Consider the following 21,840-nt stretch of genomic DNA (forward strand, 5'->3'; position numbering starts at 1 on the left):
TTAAGGTTCAGGGGGAACATGTATGGAATACTTTTACAGTTTAACATGTCTAGTGATTGACACATTTGATCATTACCTTTCTGATTCATGTACTCTGCTCTGCTTTGTGGAAACTGTTGGAATGGTGGAGTGGGGATATGGGGACAAATTGTTCATTTGGTGACCTTTTTCGATAGATGGCAGTTTTCCATCTCTCAATTGCTCGGTCGCCTCCTCCTCCTGTCCTCTGACTTTCTGTTGCTGCCGGTTGCTGTCCTTGGCCAGAGCAGGATAAACTCCTGAGGTGGATGACATGGGACTTGAGCTGGGCATCTGTGCATAATGGGGTTCAGGTTGGGGTACGAGGTATACTCCTGTGGGCAGAATAAGGCGTCCTGATTGAGGAGCTGGACTTGTAAGGCTTGTAGCAGGTTCAGAAGGTGAACCTGGCGGGGGAAAACCCTGTCGAGGTTTTGTGATGGGGCTGCTCTCTGGACTCTTTTCTATGACTGTGTGGAGTTGACACTCGGTGATGCACGAGCCTTTCGCTGAAATTACAATAAGGTAAAATGTCAATCAATAATTTTCCATGCGGTTTATCCTCTTTAGGGTGGCCGACAAGCTGGAGGCTATCAGCAGGCCAATCCCAGATCAGGTAACATGTCTTGTACAGAATATTAGTATAGCTGAAAAAGGGGTGGATTTTGAGCTTTCTCTCTCTGTTCTTAAAATACTGTACCTGCACTTGAGGCAACTGAACCACTGGAGTGATGATAAGAGCCCTTCTGCAGAGACCTGATTGGAACAAAATCCATGAGACTATAGTAAATTAATGGTGAAAGCAAGGTATAGAGTGCCCCAAAAATATGAAAAAATTTAGTAATCAAGTAGCGCAGCAAATTCTCACTCATATGCTAAATACACGGATAAACACTAAGTGTAATGTTTTACTTTTCCAAAATTCTTACAGCATAAAATAACGAACATAAAAATACACACCAATGATGAATTATTGATATCAATGTTGCTTCTTTCAAAACTGTGTATTGCCTTTAGTATGCATTCATTAAAAATGTAATGAATTGAAATGAAATAAAATGAAACCTCTGATCCAACCATCTCACCTATTAACCACCCGGGGTTGCTCCACGCTTGACCAAGAGTTGGGCCTCTCATGGTTCTTAATGGCTGCAAAGCTGTCGCTCCGCCGGGGTGGAGCAGGTGCCCCTTTCAGGTTTTCATAAGAACTGTGACTGGTTCCAGGTGCCCATATTGGACCCACACTGTGCCTGTTTGCAGCCAGCACACCACTGCTACTTGCACCACTACTGTTGCTGCTGCCACGGTAACACACTCCACCTGTTGAACCAAGGGTTATAAATAAATAAATAAATTGATTAATTAAATTCACGAAGCCAAAAAATGACCACTTTCCTGAACATGATACTTTACTTGGTAAATCTCTGCTGTGCCCTCCCTTTGCTCCTTCCCCACTTCTTGAATCACTGCTATGTAGTGATAAAGGAGACCTCAGTTCCTGCTCCTGAGAGAGACCCTGCTGGGCATTGTAAAGTGTCCGGATGTAACGTATGTCAGCTTGTTGCATCTCGCTACTTCCTCCTCTCTGGGGTACGGTCTCCAGTGAATAGGAGCGCTCTGCACTGAATGTCGGAGCAGAGGCAAGGTACTCTGGAATACTGGAACTGGTAGAGAAGGAGGAATATGCAGAGTCTCGCTTGCTGTGGAGGTGATCAATGCTGTTGGAGGACCTATAACGAGATGTGAAGGTTATTAGAGTTGCTAAATTACATGAAGAAACCACTTCATTATCTTTGCTGAATTTTAGAGAAATGTGCTTTGCGCGTGATAGTCTCTGGCTTCCCGTCTCTGTCACGACGTGTTTTGTGACTGATTACTACCCACTCGTGCGGCCAAACTTGGTGTTTTTTCTTTATTTTAATTGGCCTTTGAGATAGAGCATACAGCAAGAACCCTTCGAACTCTGCATAGCAACAAACGGTCTGTACCATTTGACATGACCAAACAAAGAGTACAATCACTTGTCTTAATCAATTCATTTCAGTACAAGTATAGCATGTTTAATTTCAATGCGCTCATTTTAAATGGTTTTTTTTTGCCTGCGTGCGTCCTACAACATGAATTTTTCAAACAATAATGTGAACATCTATGCTCAGTCTCATGTTTGTTTTAAGATTGAGGCATAACTAGCATGTAAACAAGAGAGATGAGAGAAATTGTGAACCTATAAGACATCGTAACAGCTATTGAATGGGTAGATTAATTCGCATGAATGGATTACAGAAACATTGTTTAACTGTTACCAGCAGATCAAAACCACTATATGTCATGGCTTGGTCGTTAACGGCTTCTTCTAAGATACACTCACCAAGCTACATCGATGATCATGAAACACACAATGGCAGTAGTAAAATAAAATGAGAAGTCAACAGAAACATGTTATATTCCAATTGAAAGAAAGATTCAATCAAACCGATAGGAAAAGCATTCATCAGACAATGAATGACCCAAAGCAACAAAGGAGTTAATCAAGTGAGAAAAGTGGAAGGTCAAGTCAATCTTTAGATTTAAACCTCATACAAGATGCATTTGGCACATGAAAGTGGAGACTCCCAAAGCAAACAATGGAAATCTAATAGCCTTTTACAAGTATGTGGAAAAATTACATAAAGGTGGCCCGACATCCACTTCACTTAATGTTGTTATCTACATACTGTAAATCTCCATCGTGAGAAATTGCTACAGAGTTTGTTTGCTTTGGTATTTTACTGCCATAATATGACTTGCGTTTCAATATTTAGGATTCACAAAAACATTCGACTGTCATTGGCGAGCTCTGCTTATGCAATCATTGGCGAAGGTATGACACATGTCAATCATTACAGGCGGCACCACTGATTGAAAATTAAGGATTTCCTTCTTCACTTTTAATCTAAACTTGGCTAAAATATGTCCTCTTGCATGTATGGGCTTCACTTCATTTAAAATTGTTATTGTTTATACAAACCTGGCAGAAGAGAGTTGTTGGCAGGAGGAGTAGGCAGGGTGGGCCCCACTGTGGGTGTAATGGCCCAGTGTATGTTGGTGCTGGAGGTGCGCTGACTGAGGAGGATCCAAGCTCTCCATGCTGCCTCTTGAGCTGTACTGGTCAGGACTCTTCCTCAGGTAGCCGCCATCCGACTCAAACGCACCCGAGATGTCTGTGGTGGAGGCACTGTTCAGCACACAGATGGACACACACTAAGTACCAGGAAGTATCATTTTATGTGCATACAAAAACAAAAAGTATTCAGTTAAACAAATGTGCATTCACTGTTCCTAAATTAAGAAATGAGAAGTTACTAATATTAACCTAGAAAGTATTATATATGCTAAGTTCACTTACGGTCAGATTATAACTTTATAAACTCAACATAAATGTCATTTATTAGCGGTAGGGGTGAATGTGAGTGTGAATCGTAGTTTGTTCATATGTGCCTTACAATTATCTGCCGATGAATAGGATAAGCGGCATAAAAAAATGGGTAGATGGATGAATGTTACAATGTAATGTTGTAATTGTACAGTATATCCATAATCAGTTTTAATCATAATCAGTCAGTTCATGAACAAGTGTACAAGATGAGTTCCAACAAAAAAAAACATGTTATTGGATTTGACACTACTTTGCCAGCATCCTGAAGCTGTCAAATTAAATTGTGCATTCCCCAATGAACGAGCCAAATGCCTTTGAAAAAAAGGTTTTACATGACGACAAGACAACAAATTGATTCCCACTGCATTCTGTAAGAAACACTTCCGATTTTGGGCACTTCAGTGGCACAATTTGAATATGGACCATGGCAGTGCAAGGAGGAGAAAAAACATAGTATTGGATATCCTCCGATCAGAATTAGGCCTCTTCCAAATATGGCTGAAAATCTGCTATATTTATCGGGCACAATGTTAGTGGAAACAGTACTTTGAGAACCACTGGCACAGACTATTAAATAAATATTGTACATTAGGAAACTGAAGTATTGAAAAGAACACTTCACAAACGGGACACGTTCTACCATTATTAGAACAAAAAACTGGAAGGCAAAGCCCCTCCTTATGTTTGGATATCTGCATTCGTGCGATTGATTTACTTCTGATGAAGGTGGTGAAGCGGCTATTTAGCTCTCTGGCTCTGCTTAGCACGTTGCTTTTCAAATAGTGGGGCGGAGGGCCAATATACTTCCAAAATGTATGTAAACCTCAAATTGCAACTGTGTTTCTAACATTCAAATAATTCACTCAGACAACTCATTATTATGAAATCATTTTGCACATCAAAGCATTTCCACCTAAATAAAAGCACATTTCATGTAACAAAAATGCCAGACTTAGTCAAGCATCTTCACAAAGCACCTTTAGAAGCCCACTCTGATCTCCAATGGAAGGAGTGAATAATAATATGTGAATAAGTGAATAATACGAAGTTAGAAATGTAAGAGTGGATGTGAGGACAGAATTAGAACAAGAGGTTTCTCTGTGTTTCTTTCAAAAGCTTAAAAACATTGACAAATGTGATGGTTGTAACCTAACAAAAAAAAACCATGAGACATGGACTGAAAACAAAGTTTTGGGTCTTGCAAGTGACAGTGTGTGTGTGTGCGCATGTGTGTTTGCACACGTGTGCATCTACGTCACACTTTGATTCACCAACTCTTCCAACCGAACACAATGCAATTGCTGCTTTTGAAAAGAGGGCAGTCTTTGTCATTCTTTTTTCTGTGTCAGTAACTTTCCTGCTTCTCCATGTTCTGTCAGCCCCACTGCCTCTACTCACTGTTTCTTAGGTTTAAAGCCATGATATTAAAAACAACATTAAATTCAGAATAGCTAAGTATGAAGTCAACATAGCAGTACAGCAGTCGAGTGAGTGGAGCGCGTGTATCTGTTGTTGGAGGCGAGATGTTGCCATGGGAAACCCGGAGGTGACGTCGGGAGGGAGCATGAAGAATTCCCCCACTCTTTGGGTATTAGCGTCAATGCCCCCGCCTAACAAACAGAGTCATGTCAGAGCCTTTTAAGTCCATTCACTGCTGTTTGACAAACACACTGACGTCAGTTTGTCTGACGATATAAATCTCCTGACCAACGCCTCCTCTTTACATAACAGGTACGCAATATGCAATACCACACATTTAATAAAGGTTTGTGCATAAGTTTGCATTTTAATAATACAAATATAATTTACAATTTTATTTTATTGCTTTGCTTTTAAGGCTGCACATGGTCGACTGGTTAGCACAGGGGTGGGCAAACGTTTTGACTTGCGGGCCAAATTGGGTTCTAAATTTTGACCGGGGTGCCGAACCAGGACCAGATGGACGTAGTGTTTGTGTGAAGTAATATAAACGACATGTAAAGGTCATTGCATAAAAGGTTTTGGCCTTTACTAGGTAGTAAAGCATGGATATTCAAAACACAAATGCATTTATTAACAGCATTAAAAAAATATTTCACCAAAAAAAAGTGATTCTCATTAAATATGACACTGTTATTATGAATAACAGTTTCTATCACTTCAGCGCCTGCAGGTCAAATTTGTGAAAGATCTACTGGGGAAACACAGTCATTGCAGGGAATATGACCCAAAAAATGTTTAATAATACAATTTATTGAGGGTTGGCGGGCCGGATTAAACGGCCCCGTGGGCCGGATGTGGCCCGCGGGCCGTGGTTTGCCCATGTCTGGGTTAGCACGTCTGCCTAACAGTTCACAAGGTGTGGGTTTGATTCCACCTCCAGCCCTCCCTGTGTGTAGTTTGCATATTCTCCCCGTGTCTGCGTGGGTTTTCCCTGAGAACTCCGGTTTCCTCCCACATCCCCAAAACATGCATGGTTGGCCGATTGAGCACTCCAAATTGCCCATAGGTGTGAGTGCGAGTGCGGATGGTTGTTCGACTCTGTGTGCCCTGTGATTGGCTGGCAACCGATTCAGTTCCCCTGCCTACTGCCCGAAGACTGCTGGGATAAGCTCCAGCACGCCCGCGACTCCCGTGGGTGCCTTGCCCTGCAAAATTGCTGCACAGTTCATTTACCAAGTTATGGAAGATGTATTAGGAAATAGATCAATTTAAGAGGCAGGCGCGAACCAGCATTCAAAGTAGTGCCAGTGGAGCACAAGCAAAATGAGAGGAGGTAGGGAGAGCCTTTGCGCCCATATAAATTTTTTATAATGCCACAAACAAAAATTAGCATGACGAATCATTTTTTGCCATCAATGCCCTTTTGTTGCGCAAATACTGTATCCCTGCATTCTGTTTTCCCATTTTGAAGCAAACATACTCAGAACTTTGTCATGCATGCAATACTGGCTCTCAATGAGAACCGATTCTTCTCAGCTTGTAAAGTGAGTCGAAAAGTAAATGAAACAATTTCCTCATATTCCTCAACCAATTCATTTACTTTTTTCTTCAGTGAAAATACTATATCTGGTCAATGACCAGAATACGAATGAAATAAACAAATAATCCTACAAAAAGAATTACATTACAATAATTACATTTTGTATTCTGAATTTACTGTTATAGGGCAGTTGTGTTTGTTTTGTATTCAATGTAATTTTGAAACAGTCCAGAATCCAGAAAACACTGACCTTGCGTGGTAACTGTGGTGCCAGGCACTGCTCATGGTGTCCATCCCTTCCTGCTCTGACTCTTGCTGACCTTCCCCCAGTTTTGTTGAATGCCACGAGTGAGGACGAGATGCGGTCTCATTGCGTCTGCGGGGTTTATACACAAACAAATTGTTTCTGCAATTTCAAACTACTATACTTGCTATGTAGTTCCTTGTTCTCTGGCTTCGCATACAGTCCAAAACCAACTATGTTTATATGGTACACAGAAAACTGTCTTTCTCTGTGTTAGTGGCAGAAATCAATACCCTTTCTCATGTCAGCGGGGATAGGCTACAGCTTTGTCGTTGGTGACTTTATATCACAAAAGGTGCTATTGTACGTGTATGTAGGGTTGAAGCATACATGGACGCGAACGATTGGTGTTCAAGGCAGTTCTTAAGTGGCATCCACAAGTCTTCTTGTAGTTCCTTAGAAACACACCAGCTCCTGCATGGACTTTCTGCTTCCATCACGCAGACCGTGTAACTATCCTGCATTGAATTTGTAGGGGATGAGTCGGCTGTGTTCACACTCACTAAGATGCAAACTCCTGTTTCTAACTGCTTTGATTTGCAAAAATACCAAAGGAATTAGAAAACTACGCCTATGCGGTTAGACCGTGCTTGACCAAAACATTTGGGATGTAGGATTCATCATTTTTATTAAAAAGTAACAACATCATAACTATTGAGTGATAATTCCATTATTACAACTGAAGGCATCCAAATATGTCGGTCTGCTGTAATTTGTAGTAATTATGGAATTGTGTGCGGAACAACATATCAAGCAACAAAAATCTTAATGTTATTGGAATTTGTCTAAGACTTCACATTTCACATTACTCTGGATACACTTGGCTGTCCCGTATTTATTCATGTTGACAAACAGGAAGAGATCATATCTGCCTAAGTAGAAGACAGCTACGTGAAAACCTGCATGTCTCAGAACCTCATGAACGTGCGTAAAGAATGCAACTGGATGCATCAGTGTTTTATCATTTGTGCAACCATTATACGAAATAACTGTCAATGTTCTGCATTGTTTATGCAGTTCAGAATTGCAGGCGAGCTGAGCTCATTTTCGTTAATTCAAGTGGACTACACCCTCCACCAAGAGCAGGGCAATTGCGGTTGGAGAGTTCAGCCCACGACTGCCACATGAAGTCAGCTACTTATATTTGGTTTATTCCAAACATGCAAATGATATACACCACATACATAAAAAAGCAAAATAACAAAAACTCAATATTAGCACAAAATGTACAGTGAAAACAACAAACAGAAAAAAAACAGAACAGTAATGTCCAAAAAGTTAGCTATGTTAACCAGTACACCACCAATGATCCCTAAGCATGTATGAACAAATAGGGCTGAACAATTAATAATTGTAGTTGAATGCAATTTTCATTCTGCATTTTTTGGAGGGCGGGGGGCTGCCTTTTGGTCGGTTGTCATGTGTCACTTTTCATATAAACTGCTATTTTTATGTATTTCTTTAGATCTTATCTAGATATGTTCAGGCACGGTAGAGAACTGGTTAGCACGTCCGCCTCACAGTTCGGAGGACACGGGTTTGATTCCACCTCCCTGTGTGGAGTTTGCATGTTCTCCCCATGCCTGCGTGGGTTTCCTCCGGGAACTCCAGTTTCCTCCCACATCCCAAAAACATGCATGGTAGGCTGCACTCCAAATTGCCCATAGTTGCAAGTGTGAGTGCGGATGGATGTTGTCTCTGTGTGCCCTGCAATTGGCTGACAACCAGTTCAGGGTGTCCCCCGCCTACTGCCCAATGACAGCTGAAATAAGTTCCAGCACGCCCGCAACCCCCAGAAGGACAAGCGGTACAGATAATGGATGGATAAATATGTTCAGTGTTGTTTACATATATAGCGTATTTTCTGGACTATAAGTCGCAGTCTTTTTCATAGTTTGGGCGGGCGTGCGACTTATATGAGCGACTTAGTATATGTGAAATTATTAGCACATTATTACTTGATCATTAACACATTACTTACTTACTCGTATAGTTGATCACTTCACGTTATTTTCACTTTAAACCGAATGAGGGCGAACTAGGCCTGTGGAATAATTGGAACCGCAACTGACAATGAGTCTCCGGAGTCAGCAGCAGCGTGGTTTATGACACGGAGGACAAAGATTTCGATGGATTTAATGATTTGGAGTGACACGGATGGTTCACTAAACTTGTTATTTGTGTTATAGTTATTTGATATATAGTTTATACATAGTTACATAGGCCTGTAGAATAATTGGAACTGCAACTGACAACGAGTCCGACGTCAGTGCCGCATGTACTTCCGGAGTCAGCAGTGGCGTTTTTTTATTAAGTGACACAGAGGACGAAGATTTCGATGGATTTAATGATTTGGAGTGACACGGATGGTTCGATAGAATTGTTATTTATGTTATAGTTGTTTGATATATAGTTTATATATAGTTATATAGGCCTTTGGAATAACTGGAACAGCAACTGACGATGAGTCAGCGTCGCATGCACTTCCGGAGTGAGCAGCGGCGTTGTTTATAAGTGACACAAAGGACGAAGATTTCGATGGATTTAATGATTTGGAGTGACATGGATGGTTTGATAAACGTGTTATTTATGTTAAACTTATTTAAAAAACTGTTAATATGTTACGTCAGGTACGTTCTCAGTTCCTCGTTTGTTTTTATGTAACGTTAGCATCCCGTATCGTTTAGCCTGTTGTTGCCTGTTCATGTCTGTTCTTGGTGTTGGATTTTGTCAAATACAGTTCCAAAAATGCGACTTGTACTCCGGTGCGACTTATATATGTTTTTTTCTTCTTTATTATGCATTTTATGGCTGGTGCGACACATACCCCGGAGCGGCTTATAGTCCGGATAATACGGTAATTTTTTACCTATGTATACGTATTTACAGCACACTTGTTAGGTGGAATTTCGTTAATTTCTCATTGTAAACCCTTAACAGACTGCAACAGACTAGTAAGAACAACCGCAATGGGAGTAAATAAATAAACTGTCTAATTCATGTTCGTTCACCCTTCAGCATTAACTATAAAATCAAAACATTTATGTACAATAAAAAAGTTGTTATTGTAATACAGATCAACACATTACTTGTGCGTGTTAAAATGTACTTGGGAAGAAAACCCTGAAAGAAAAATCTTGTTTCACAATATTGAATGGGGTTGTCAACTCTTAAATAAGGATATTTTTCAAAATCGTTAACCCGTGCTAACAAATATTCCCCTCATATTCACGAGTCAGTCCTGGAACCTGAGCCACAATAATCCGGATAAACAACAACATGACATTTATCATACACATAATTGGATTGTACCAAACCAACCATTGAGAGATACATGCATCATTCCTCAATAGATATGTATGTTGTTGCAAAAAGCCACTATCATTTAGTGTGCAATCAAAGAAATCAATAGGATCCATTTTACCTGGATGTGAATCTAAGGACTTTGGAAATGAGACCAGTTGCCAGATTGTTGACGCTAGCTTCCGACGGTGTCCGACACAGAGTCCCTTCAGACCGGCCCAGCGCCGCTTTCTTCTGCTTCTTTCGAAGCTTCCTACGATAAAATGCCTCCAACAACTCCATGTCCGTGCTCCAAAGTCCACCTCTTGTCGTTTATATTCACGGCTCTCTTACAAAAACCTATAAGAGCTTTGTCCACCGTGAAATGAACTTTACAGGAGTAGTTTGACCTGTGAAATTTTGAAATACCTTCAACCTTTAACTGTCTTTCACATCCTTTCTTATTTTATGTCTCCAACCTAATATCCAGTCTTTTGTCTCTTCTCTATGTATACTGAAATATTTTCAGCATGGCTACAAAGAAACCCCTTGCGTATTGAGCCTCAACTCTTCTCCTCTGCTTCTATTCTGGTACTGCTAGGCTGGAGAGAGTGGCACCGCTTTAGCCCCTGACCTTGAGCGTGTTGCGCAATTGAAACAATTACGCGTCATTAGGCTGCTGCGTGTAAGAAGCATGAAGTAAACATCCTTAGTTCGGCTGGATGGTAGCGATGGATGTGTGGAGACAGAGGAGAAAGAGGGAGGACGATGTTCCAGGAGGATGGAATGCGATAAGAGAACAGAGATGTGAGTGTGGAACTAACGGTTTTATGGTAAGAAGGAAAATAACGACATCACACACAAGATAAAGAAACAGCAGGACGTCAAAAGAAATTCACAAGAGAATAAAAACAGGAGGGATTACATAATGAAAATTAAAAAGTGGGAAAGAATAACGCATTCATTTTTATTCTCTTTATTTGTGATTTTAATACTCATAGCACGTGTGCATTTTATTTTAAATACTTAAATACTTATTGTATCACTTGGCTTAATTAGTTCATATGCTTAAAAATTTGAAGTGTTTATACAGTTTATACAGCCTTTTTGAAGCTGCGGGGACTGTCATCTCATAATGTAGCGTGTGGTTCATGCGAAGAACAAACGGTTATTCAAAAATATAATAAAAAACTAATTATTTAGGGGTACCATGCTATCAAAATTGATTATTTTCCTAATGTTCTATGCATAACAAGAAAAAATGAGTCTGTAAGTCAAACATGTTTCCAGTGAGGGTTGGACATTGCCAAGGCTCTCTTTTGTCACCAACCGTTCATAACCGTTTTGGACAGAATTTCTAGGCACAGCCAAAGGTCCGGTTTAGTGGCCTGAGTATTTCACTTTCACTGGGGTGGGTCGCAGCAGAGTGGGAAACAGTTGGAATGAAAATGAAAATCAGCAGCTCCAAATATGAGACCATGAAAATCAGAACCTCCAAATCCAAGACCATAATTCTCAGTAAGAAAAGGGTGGAGTGCTCTCTCCAGGTTGGGGATGGGATCCTGGCGCAAATGGAGTACTTCAAGTATGTTGCAAACTTGTTCAGCATGGAGTGTGAGATCAATAGGAGGGTGGGTGTAGCATCTACAGGCATGTAGATTCTGTATCGGTCCATCATGCTAAAGAGGGAACTGAGCTGGGAGGCAAAGCTCTGGATTTACCAGTCCATCTATGTTCCTACCCTCCTACAAGCTGTGAGTCGTGGCCGAAACAACAACATTGCGGATACAACTAGGCAGAATGAGTTTCCTCCGCAGAGTGTCTGGGCTCTCCCTTACGGATAGGGTGAGGAGTTCGGCCATCCCGGAGGGACACAGAGTGGCGCCACTGCTCCTCCGCATTGAGAGGAACCAGTTGAGGTGGATCGGGATCTGATTACAATGTCAACTGGATGCCTCTCTGGTGAGGTGTTCATCGTGTCCCGGCTGCCTTGGGATTTCCTCAGTAGAGCTGGACAAAGTGGCTGGGGAAAGGGAAGTCTGTACTTGCCTGTTCCCCTTTTCAAGCAGCTGCCTGTGTGACCTGACCCCAGATAAGCAAATGAAAATGTATGCATGTATGGGTTGACAGACAGACGGAAGGATAAACTGCTTTGCATCTCTGGCATCTAAAACCAACCGAAATAAACATAGTATTGTGGGCATTTACGACCCAAAGTACCTTACAAAGGACATTAAATATTATTTTCCAAAATTGTTGCGTGGGAGCTTCAAGTATTATATTATTAATAGGTTAATGTTGATATTGTCACTGTTTCGACTCCAACTACATCATTCATATGATTACCGTATTTTCCGGACTATAAGGCGCACCGGACTATAAGGCACACCTTCAATAAATGGCCCATTGTAAAACTTTGTCCATATATAAGGCGCACCGGACTATAAGGCGCACCATTAATGCATTAATCTTCTGAGACAGTCCTGTATAGGGGCCGACCATTCGCATTGACATTCCACGAACCATTACCTTTGTGAATGAACTTGTAAATATGTAACTATATCCTTTACTATATCCTTTGCAGATAGATTGATATTGCAAATGAGAATCTGTTGTCAAATGCACTACCAGAAAAGTTAAAGATTAAAATAATAACAAATGAACAATTTTATGAAAGTTGAATGAATTTTTTTATTAGATGTATTAAGTTAGTTTTTTTGTTGTTATTGTTGCATAAATAAGAAGGGTGATATTGGTGTTTGTGACTGCAGTTAACAGGCCAGGTAGCATCATGTCAGATTTTTAATCCAAATCAAATCATTCTCCATTTTATCTTTTTTATTTCAACTTCAGACGCAACAAATTACTTTATAATCACAAAATAATGATCCATTGTCTTTTTGATTCATGATTCATAGTCTTCAGCGGGCCACTTATGATTGATTTTATGACACAATTTTCCGACCAGTTTAAATTTAGACGGGCCGCATTTGGCCCGCGGGCTGGAATTTGGTCCATATATAAGGCGCACTGGACTATAAGGCGCACTGTCGGCTTTTGAGAAAATTTGAGGTTTTTAGGTGCGCCCTATAGTCCGGAAAATACGGTACAATCATTGAAAAAAAAGGCTTCCTCTTATATTACTTTTTTTTATCCACCCATAGGAATGATATGCTAATGTTACAGATGCCAGATTAGACAAATTGCGTAATAGCTGTTTTAATGAGGAGTTTCCCTGAGTACTTAGACCAAACACAAAGTCTGTTTTTCAACAAAAGTGCCGTGGGAAACAGTTGCTGCAGCCCGTAATAAGTGCAATCTCTCAAATCTGCCAGAAATAAAAATAGATGATTGTCAAAACATGGAATGTGAGTGTATGACACGCTGTGTGAGCATGTCATAAGTGGGTGTTCTTTGAACAACACACTTTAAGATCTTGGTGAAATCATTTTTAGGACCTATTTGGGTTCGACTACGACATCCCTGAAATCAGTTAAAAAACGAACGTGACAATTTCTTCACTCGAAGTCTATGCACGTTCCATAGTCAATAGAGAAACATGATTGCACTGCTAATAGTCAATGGTAGATGTGCAGAAGTCTGACAAAGGGAATTGTTTGTATTGCTTTGGTGTGGGTGTGTGCGTTTAAAGCAATAATATGATGAGCTCAGTTTTAAAAAATGTCAGTAGTAAAGAAAATTCAACCGGGAAAAAATGAAAAGAGTTGAGGGAGAAGAGGGAAATGGAGGGGAGGAGAGAAGGGAGGAACTGAGATAAACACTGGACAGGAAGGAGGAGGGTGGGAAGTAGAGAAGTGGAGTAAATGTATGGAGGAGGGAGGGAGAGACTAAGAACTTGTTCCGGGCACCAGAAAGAAAGCATTAAAATGAGTAGAATAAGGAAAAAGGAAAGATGCGATGAAGGGCAGAAGGGCCAATAAACTATAAGAGTGGAAGGAGGGCGAGGGATAGAGAGATAGAGGGGAGAAGGAAAGGAAATGAAAGGAATGGGGGATCCTGTTATCAATGTCCCTCACAAATCAACACCCAGCCTCGCGGGGCTCGGGTCCACTTCCGGTTTTTGGACAAATCAGACACAAGAATCCTCCCCATCTCCACCCAACGCTATCTGATGACAGCCCCCGAGCCAAGGGGATTGTGGCAGACCAATAGACATTCGGCGCTTTCTTAATCTGAAGAGCAGAGAATCTATACATTTTTCCCAAAGATTTCTTTTACAGTTCGCAAAGTCCAAATGACCGCTGTAAAAAAAAAAACATCATGGAAACCAAGCCTGTGGTGTCCTAAGACTTCTTCCCAGGACAGGAAAGAGCTACAAATCCAAATGTAAGTGTAGGTTGAACACACCATGGTCTATCATGACCCTATACTGCAAACAAAGAAGCAAAATCCGAATTACATCAACTAAGTAACCCACCTAGCTTGAATGCACAGTGCTGGAACACTTGATGACATAAGATTTCACAATGCCAAACAAGCAGCAACATCCCATCTTAAACCAGCAGAAAGTTCATCCAAGATCTTCAAATCCATCTATTCAGACCTGACTGTTTGGTCCAGGGTTCGATTCTAACGCTGGTCCAAATCTCTTATGCAGGTGTGAATACACGCAAACGAATCCTGGTGCTGATTAAAGAACCGGACCAAGACCCAATTTTTACAATGGTCTCGGTTCGCTTCCAAACAGACTCTAGTGTGGTTCGCTTCAGGTGTGAATACAAACAGCGTAGAGCCAAACCAACAGCACAAATATGCAGAGCAGGAAAACGTAAGACTCGCATCTTTTTCTCCATTTCCGGGTCTGTGTTCTGTATGCCGCTCTGGTCATTGCTGTCCATTGGGAGCACAGATCGTCACAAGCGTGGATGCGTTTACAAAATATACTTCACTTGCAAAATGTGCAAAATGTCTGAATGGGAACTGCACCAAATGAACAATTTAAAAAGAAAAATTAAGTCCGCTTTTGCCCCGGACCAAACAAGCGGACTTTTCTGATCTGAATACACTCTAAGAATCAACATCAATGTCTTAAATCACACGATAGCACCGCCGTGAGGCTGCGATGCTCACCACATTCCAACATATAACACACACACACACACACACACACACACACAAATACGCACACCCGTGATCTGACCTCCATATTAGGATAAAACTGGCTACAGACGAGTGATGGTATTTATAATTTTTTTGTTTGAAGCAAGAGTACACAAGGGAGAGAGAATGCCATGAGAGAAAGGTTTTTTCAAGCAGTGTTAAGCCACTGTAGATTAGCTGACCCCATTCAGAGCATACCTTGTATACTTGTATACTTTACTATACTTTTTTGGATGGGCTATCACAAGTATGTGCAAGGCTAACTTCATGTAAGTCCTTCTCAACAACACCCTTGTACAATGCTTAACAAATTTATTAGACCATCACCTAAGATCTAAAAAAGTATTTGTTATATTTCTGCCATAATTAACACACCCCCAGTCTGTACATTTTTTAATGAAGTTAATTTTATTGCTAAAATATTACAGAAACAGTTTGGGTATTTATCAATATTCAAACATTAATGCTTAACATCACTGAAAAATAGTAAACCATAGCCAGCTCAAATTTGGGCCCAAAAAATTTCAATTTTTAATTTGCTAAAAGGGCAACAGTCCAACATAGAGTACTTATTGATTCAGACGATAGTGCATTTATTTGTCACATGGTGTGTAGTGATGTTTTTTCTATGCATTTAAGCGTTTAGACAGGAGCTATGAGTACCAACTGAGTCAATCATAACAAAAATGTGTTTTCTTCAGAAGACCATTTTGACAGTAAAAATCATTTGATACAGATTTTCTGTCAAACAAAAAAAAAACCAATCCATTTACGCAAGAAACATGAACTAGCTTTATTACCTTTAGTAGTAGCCAGATTCGTAGCCTTGGGTTTGACACCTGTGCTACAAACGACTGATAATTTTACCACTTAAGTGATTTTACAACAAAGAATTTGACTTTGTACGACTCATGTAAACGGTTAATGTAAAAATACTAGAGCGAGACAAAATCTTTTTACGACTCGTGTAAACGGTTAATGTAAAACTACTAGAGTGAGACAAAGCGGCTGAATAACAAACAGGGAACATTGTTAGGAGATCACCATGGAAATATTGGCTGTTAGAAGCCTGAATCCCAAACACGCAGCTGGAGTTAATAAATCCTGACACTTGTGCATATACAAAGGAAGTTTAGCCTGGACATCCTACCACAAGGGGTCATGACCTGCTGAACTGGCACAACTCGTCCACTCACTATTTATGTATTTATGTCCCGTGTATCCTACAACACCCATACCACAGTAATCACACACACACACACAAATTAAGTGGACTAATGCAGAAAGAAAGTGTTTGTTTTTGTTAAGTAACTTGGATGGCTCATTTCACAACTGATCATACAAACTTCATGCTGTTTATCTTTTGTTGTGGAGGGTATTTTAGTGTCATGTACCTGTTCTTGATGCGTAGCTGGACTCCCCCTGTTGAACATGGTCTGCTGAGGTGGGTTGTTTTTTGCTGTTGTTGAGGCGGTGGCGGTGTGGTGGAAGAAAGAGGAGGTGAAGAAGCACGAAAGGAAGAAGGATATGACGCAGGGGATGACCCAAATTCCTCAATGTACCCGGGATCAAACTCCCTACGGATGGAAAAGGAAAATTATTATTACCATGCATATTTTGACAATCTGACTACATAATAAAATATTCTGCACTTGCTTTAAACATACAATCACATTCTTTATATTATTTTGTGATGTCAAGTACGATTTCTTTCTTTCTTTCTGGTGTTTGGTTGTTTCATACCAAGCTCGTTTGTCTTAATAATGTCTGTGGGGATAAGCGGTACAGAGGATGGATGGATGGATGGATGGATGGATGGATGGATGGATGGATGGATGGATGGATGGATGGATGGATGGATGGATGGATGGATGGATGGATGGATGGATGGATGGATGGATGGATGGATGGATGGATGGATGGATGGATGGATGGATGGATGGATGGATGGATGGACACCATCACCCACTAAACCAATAATTGTCAACTATTGTAGCTGTTTGCGACCCAAAAGTAGGTCTGACCTGTTTTGTGTGAGTGGAAAGTCAAACAAGTTTAAAACAAACAATTCAAATGATTCAATGCTCAGCTGATGTTCAACTTTTATTTTAAAAGAAACATTCTCTAAATACCTGTTTGTTAAAACGCAAGTGTTGGAGCAGTCTGCAGCAGTCTAGTATCTTCACAATTTTGTTTGTTGGTCTAAAATAAGGAATTTTATACGAGGGACAGTAATAAATTCACGTGTAGGGTGCGAAGTGTGTCTTTTGTGCCGTGAATAAATGTTCAGTACAAGCAACCAACTGTATTGGAACATGTGAAAGGTTTGTTGTGTGTCCATAATATGTCCTATGTAATTGATTATTCATTGTTTGAATATGTCCACTCACTTTTAGATTTGGATTTTACCCGTACAGAATAAATTTGGTTGCGTATAACCAGCATGAAAACCAACAACAATTGAACAACTACTTGAAAAGATGAAAAAATAAATTAGAGCAACTGCACAAATATTGGCCATAGTTAGAAGAATTTCCTGGGACAGCACTGTAAGTGCAAAATGAAGTTTGAAGTGATGGAATTGGAAGTTTAAGTGTCGGAGGCAAACATTTTAAACGGAGTGATTCATCGCTCCAATAATTCAGGTGACGACGGTGACTGCATAGAAAATGTTTTGTTTTATTTAACTCAGGTCAGTAGTCAGATGGATGAAAGTGCCCATTCTGCATAACATTAACATTGAAAATCTCACCGCCGCAGGAAAACTGCTCTGAAAGGATCCCCAAAAAAAATGCAGATTTGAGAGAAATTTGTCTCATAGGTAATATGGCATGAGGTCTTCTTGCGACTGGTTCCAGGTCACTCATAGATCATTTAGAAGCTCCAAAAGTGCATAGAGGACGAGTTATGTCATTTTTGTTTCTGGCATTTCAAAACTGTTTTCAGAAAAAAAATTCCTCCCACCACATCTCATTTTGCATGTTCGATGTGAGCTCGTTTGCCATTGCCTCTCAGATGAGGTATTTAAAGGCACCAAAATGATCCAGAGCTATTTGTCTCAGGTTTGAGAAATCACATTTCACATGCTACATTAATCTGTTTGTATGTAGTGTATGTACTCCTCCCAGATGACACAAAATGAACTGCACTGCAATTATGCACATAAAGTAGACACAATTCTGGCTGCGCACAGTGAGCAAATTACCTTGAAACTGCTTGCACCAGCTATTGCCTTCACCAATGTTTAGAAGTTAGTTTCTAATCCATCTACTTTAAGTAGGCTTAAATATCTACTTTTGCTCACCTACAAATCATGTACTATATGTTCCAATGTATTTAAATAAATAAATCAATGGGTGGCTCGGTGGAGCACTGGTTGGCACGTTCACTTCACAATTCGGAGTGTGTGAGTTCAATTCCACCTCCGGCCCTCCCTGTGTGGTGTTTGCATGTTCTCCCCGTGCCTGCGTGGGTTTTCTCCGGGCACTCCGGTTTCCGCCCACATCCCAAAAACATACATGGTAGGCTTCTTATTTCCTTTTCTTCAGCACAGTTCAGAGATTAAATGTTGACATAACAATATAAGTTTGCCAGACACAAATTATTTTCTCATACACCATACACTCCATATTGCCCGTAGGTGTGAGTGCGAGTGCAGATGTTCGTCTCTGTGTGCCCTGCGATTGGCTGGCAACCAGTTCAGGGTGGCACGCCCGCGACCCCCTTGGGGACAAGCAGTATGAATAAATAAATAAATAAATAATACTATGTAATATTATGTTTAAAATTTTAAATTCACCAACTTTGTTTTACTTATGCAGGAGCAAGTTCATACTGAATGACCATGGGTGAAATGTTGATCTTTCTGTTTACTTTAGATCCGTTGTGTGAGATAAGATACGAGTACATTTACGGACTTGTAAAACCTTGTCTGCATAAACTGATGATTTAAAGGCGGACACATCTGTCTGGCTCATTACATCTTTTGCTATTTGGCTGCAGAACTTGACCCGGAAAAAGAAAAAAAATCTAAGCAATTCTGTTGGTAACATTATTATCTTAGTAATAAATAAAGTAATAAAGTAATAAAAAGTTTAAAAGGCACATCTAGGAATACGAGTATTGTCCGTTTTTTTGTGAAATAATTTATGTACCAAACATTGCTTTATTGTTCTAAATATCAGATTTAGTTTTTTTGTTCAGTTCTGTTCAATTAAATTCCTATTGAGTAGCAATAGTATAATAAACATTGAAGTTGTGTGACAACAAACATCAGTCATTGATTTTAAGTCAGCGAATTTGTGTTCTCTTTAAGTTTTTTGAAAGGGAAATAAAAAAATTAACAAAAAGGAGGCACACGGACAAGAGTCTCATTGTGGAACCTGTTCAACTGGTGTCAGGAATGTGGAACACCCTGAAATCTTCTCGACAGAAGGCACCATGTTGTCACATTCCACTCGCCATCATGCGCAGACACACATGCACACACATCCAGTGATTGAACGCAGCATACACCAGTCCAGTGTTCGTTTACCAAAAATGTTTATGAAGTGTGACACAATCTATTCAACAGGGGAAAAAAATCTTCTTAACCCATTGCAACAAACTGTCCCCACGACACCTAGAATATAAGCTAATTTTGTTTTGACTATTTTTAGTTATATCTTTTAATTTCAGGTTCCATTTGCCATGCGAGAGCATTTAGCAAAGTATAGATCTTTATGAAAGTGGAAGAAAAATGCCAGATAGCGGTGAAGAGAAACGGCACAATAAGACGACTAAGCTCTGCAGCTGCAGTTAGTAATAGTTAAAAACGACAACAAAACCACCCGTCCACATGTTATGCTTGATAATGTTGCATTTCAGTCCAGTGGGCGGCTACAATTATTATTATTATTATCCAATGAATAATATATATTATTAAAGAGTTAATGTTTTGACAGTTACAAATTATAATGAAGAAGAATATGGCATGAAAAATAAATGTCATCTTATCTAGAGAATGGACTATTTATAACTAATACCTATCCCAAATCAGTCCATCTCGTATCTAGTACGGCAAAACTGATACTGGTTATGTGTCAAAGCGACAGTAAAGAAAACGAACTGATTCTGTCAAATCAAGCCTTACTGGTGTCATACCAGCGAGATACACAGATACACTGTAAAGAATTTCTCAGTAAATTACTATTTCTTTAAATTGGTTATCTACATTTCTGATGTCTGCGCATGGGTTGTTAAGTGTATTCTGTAATCACAATCGACGTGTACTGTTTGTCAAATATAGGCAGTAAGGGAATTGGCCACTTAAATCAGATAAGAGTATGGGAGTTTAACTGCTTCTGGCCCAGGTGTGCCCCTGAGCAAGGCAAAAGAAAGTCTCACTAACTAGATTCCAATGATTTCATTTAAATGTTTTGACACATCTTGATCAGGCATCTGTTACTAAAACATTGGTTGTAGTATTTAAAAATGGTCCGTGTGGGTGTGGCTTATGAATCCACAGGTTCCAATAACAAGCAAGGGCTGTAATTCATCACCAGTTGTCACAATAAACTGGACAATGTGGCTGAAAGATTTCTCAGTCTGTCATCCTCCTTGAATAGTGAGGAGGAAGGAATGGGATGTTATCTCTTCAATGTCATCATTTCACAAAGATGTTATTTATCGATGATGTGTCACGGACTCTCTCTTTGGTTGAACTATTACAACTACAACACTGTTTAATGCTTAATGTTTCAAGTTGAATTGAATTGAACTATGTATATTTCCTCTGCTGATAAACAAACCCAATCAGCCCCATTGCACGGCTTATAAGCAACCTTGACATCTCTTCTAATTCCGGACATGCAATGTTCCGGCAAACAGTCCGGGCGTTTGGCTGAGGCAACACACAGGACAATGGGAAGTTGAATTAACACAATTTGGATGTCACACAAGACAGGAATGTCTCCTAGTGCCTCTTCTAAAAATGAATGAATTCAAATAACTGTCTTTAAGAGAGAACATTTTATTGGGGAGAAATGCCACTTTTCTATTTTCTATTCACAAATATATCAAGAAACACAAAGGCCTACAAATGCGGTAAATCTACTAAAAAAAACAAATTTCATTGTTTCTTGTCACCCAGAAAAAAGAAAGTTGTCTCTGAACCTAATTACAGGTTTAACGAAACAGTCCAACATAAAAGCGCCCTCAGTGAGCTGCCTGTGTCCAGAATCTTATTAAAGAACACCCACGGATACACAACCCGTGCACAGCGGTTGCCCTGGAAACAGCTTTGTTGCAGTTGTCCCTGTACTGACTTCTTCCTGTTGGTTTTTGGGCCAGAGAAAGTCAAACATTCATTCAGCTTGATTACAACAAGCTGGCACAAAGGAAGAGAGTCAGCGAAAATGATTGAATGCAAAGAAGACAAAGAGACTGTCTGAGTGAGGGCATTCAGACAACACAGCTTGGACCTAAACCCTCAAGAAATCAATGTCTCTGTTGCCATTTGTGTGTCAAAGAGTATAAAGCACTGCCATTAAAATATATTTTAACTGGATGCACATCTCTCACCCCCTCCATGACATAGTGCGGTCCCTGAGCAGCTCCTTTAGCAGCAGACTATTACACCCACGGTGTAGGGAGGAAAGATTCCGCAGGTCCTTCATTCCCACTGCTGTCAGACTCTACAACATGCATGGCACCTGATCATGTGTTTCGTGTCTACCGCTACTAGTGGCACTCGTCTTT

At 40.1% G+C, this 21,840-nt stretch overlaps 1 protein-coding gene across 5 annotated transcripts in view; it reads right to left on the reverse strand.

Annotated features, from left to right (window-relative positions):
* shroom3 (shroom family member 3) overlaps nucleotides 1-21,840 on the reverse strand; it is a 51,972-nt gene that overhangs the window by 15,862 nt on the left and 14,270 nt on the right. For 4 of the 5 annotated variants that reach the window (XM_088391203.1, XM_088391202.1, XM_088391205.1 and 1 more), the window contains 7 exons: nucleotides 16,497-16,679; nucleotides 6,646-6,771; nucleotides 3,026-3,232; nucleotides 1,432-1,748; nucleotides 1,104-1,338; nucleotides 719-774; nucleotides 77-527 (listed from right to left, as the gene is read on the reverse strand). In XM_088391203.1, coding sequence (XP_088247329.1) covers nucleotides 77-527; nucleotides 719-774; nucleotides 1,104-1,338; nucleotides 1,432-1,748; nucleotides 3,026-3,232; nucleotides 6,646-6,771; nucleotides 16,497-16,679 — 1,575 coding nt within the window. Of the gene's footprint in view, nucleotides 1-76; nucleotides 528-718; nucleotides 775-1,103; nucleotides 1,339-1,431; nucleotides 1,749-3,025; nucleotides 3,233-6,645; nucleotides 6,772-10,123; nucleotides 10,586-16,496; nucleotides 16,680-21,840 lie in introns of those variants that run through there. The other variant, XM_088391204.1, reaches the window with a different exon arrangement.

The sequence above is a fragment of the Syngnathus floridae genome, chromosome 12 (assembly GCF_059516105.1).
Source record: "Syngnathus floridae isolate MCC-2025c chromosome 12, RoL_Sflo_1.0, whole genome shotgun sequence".
NCBI lineage: Eukaryota > Metazoa > Chordata > Actinopteri > Syngnathiformes > Syngnathidae > Syngnathus > Syngnathus floridae.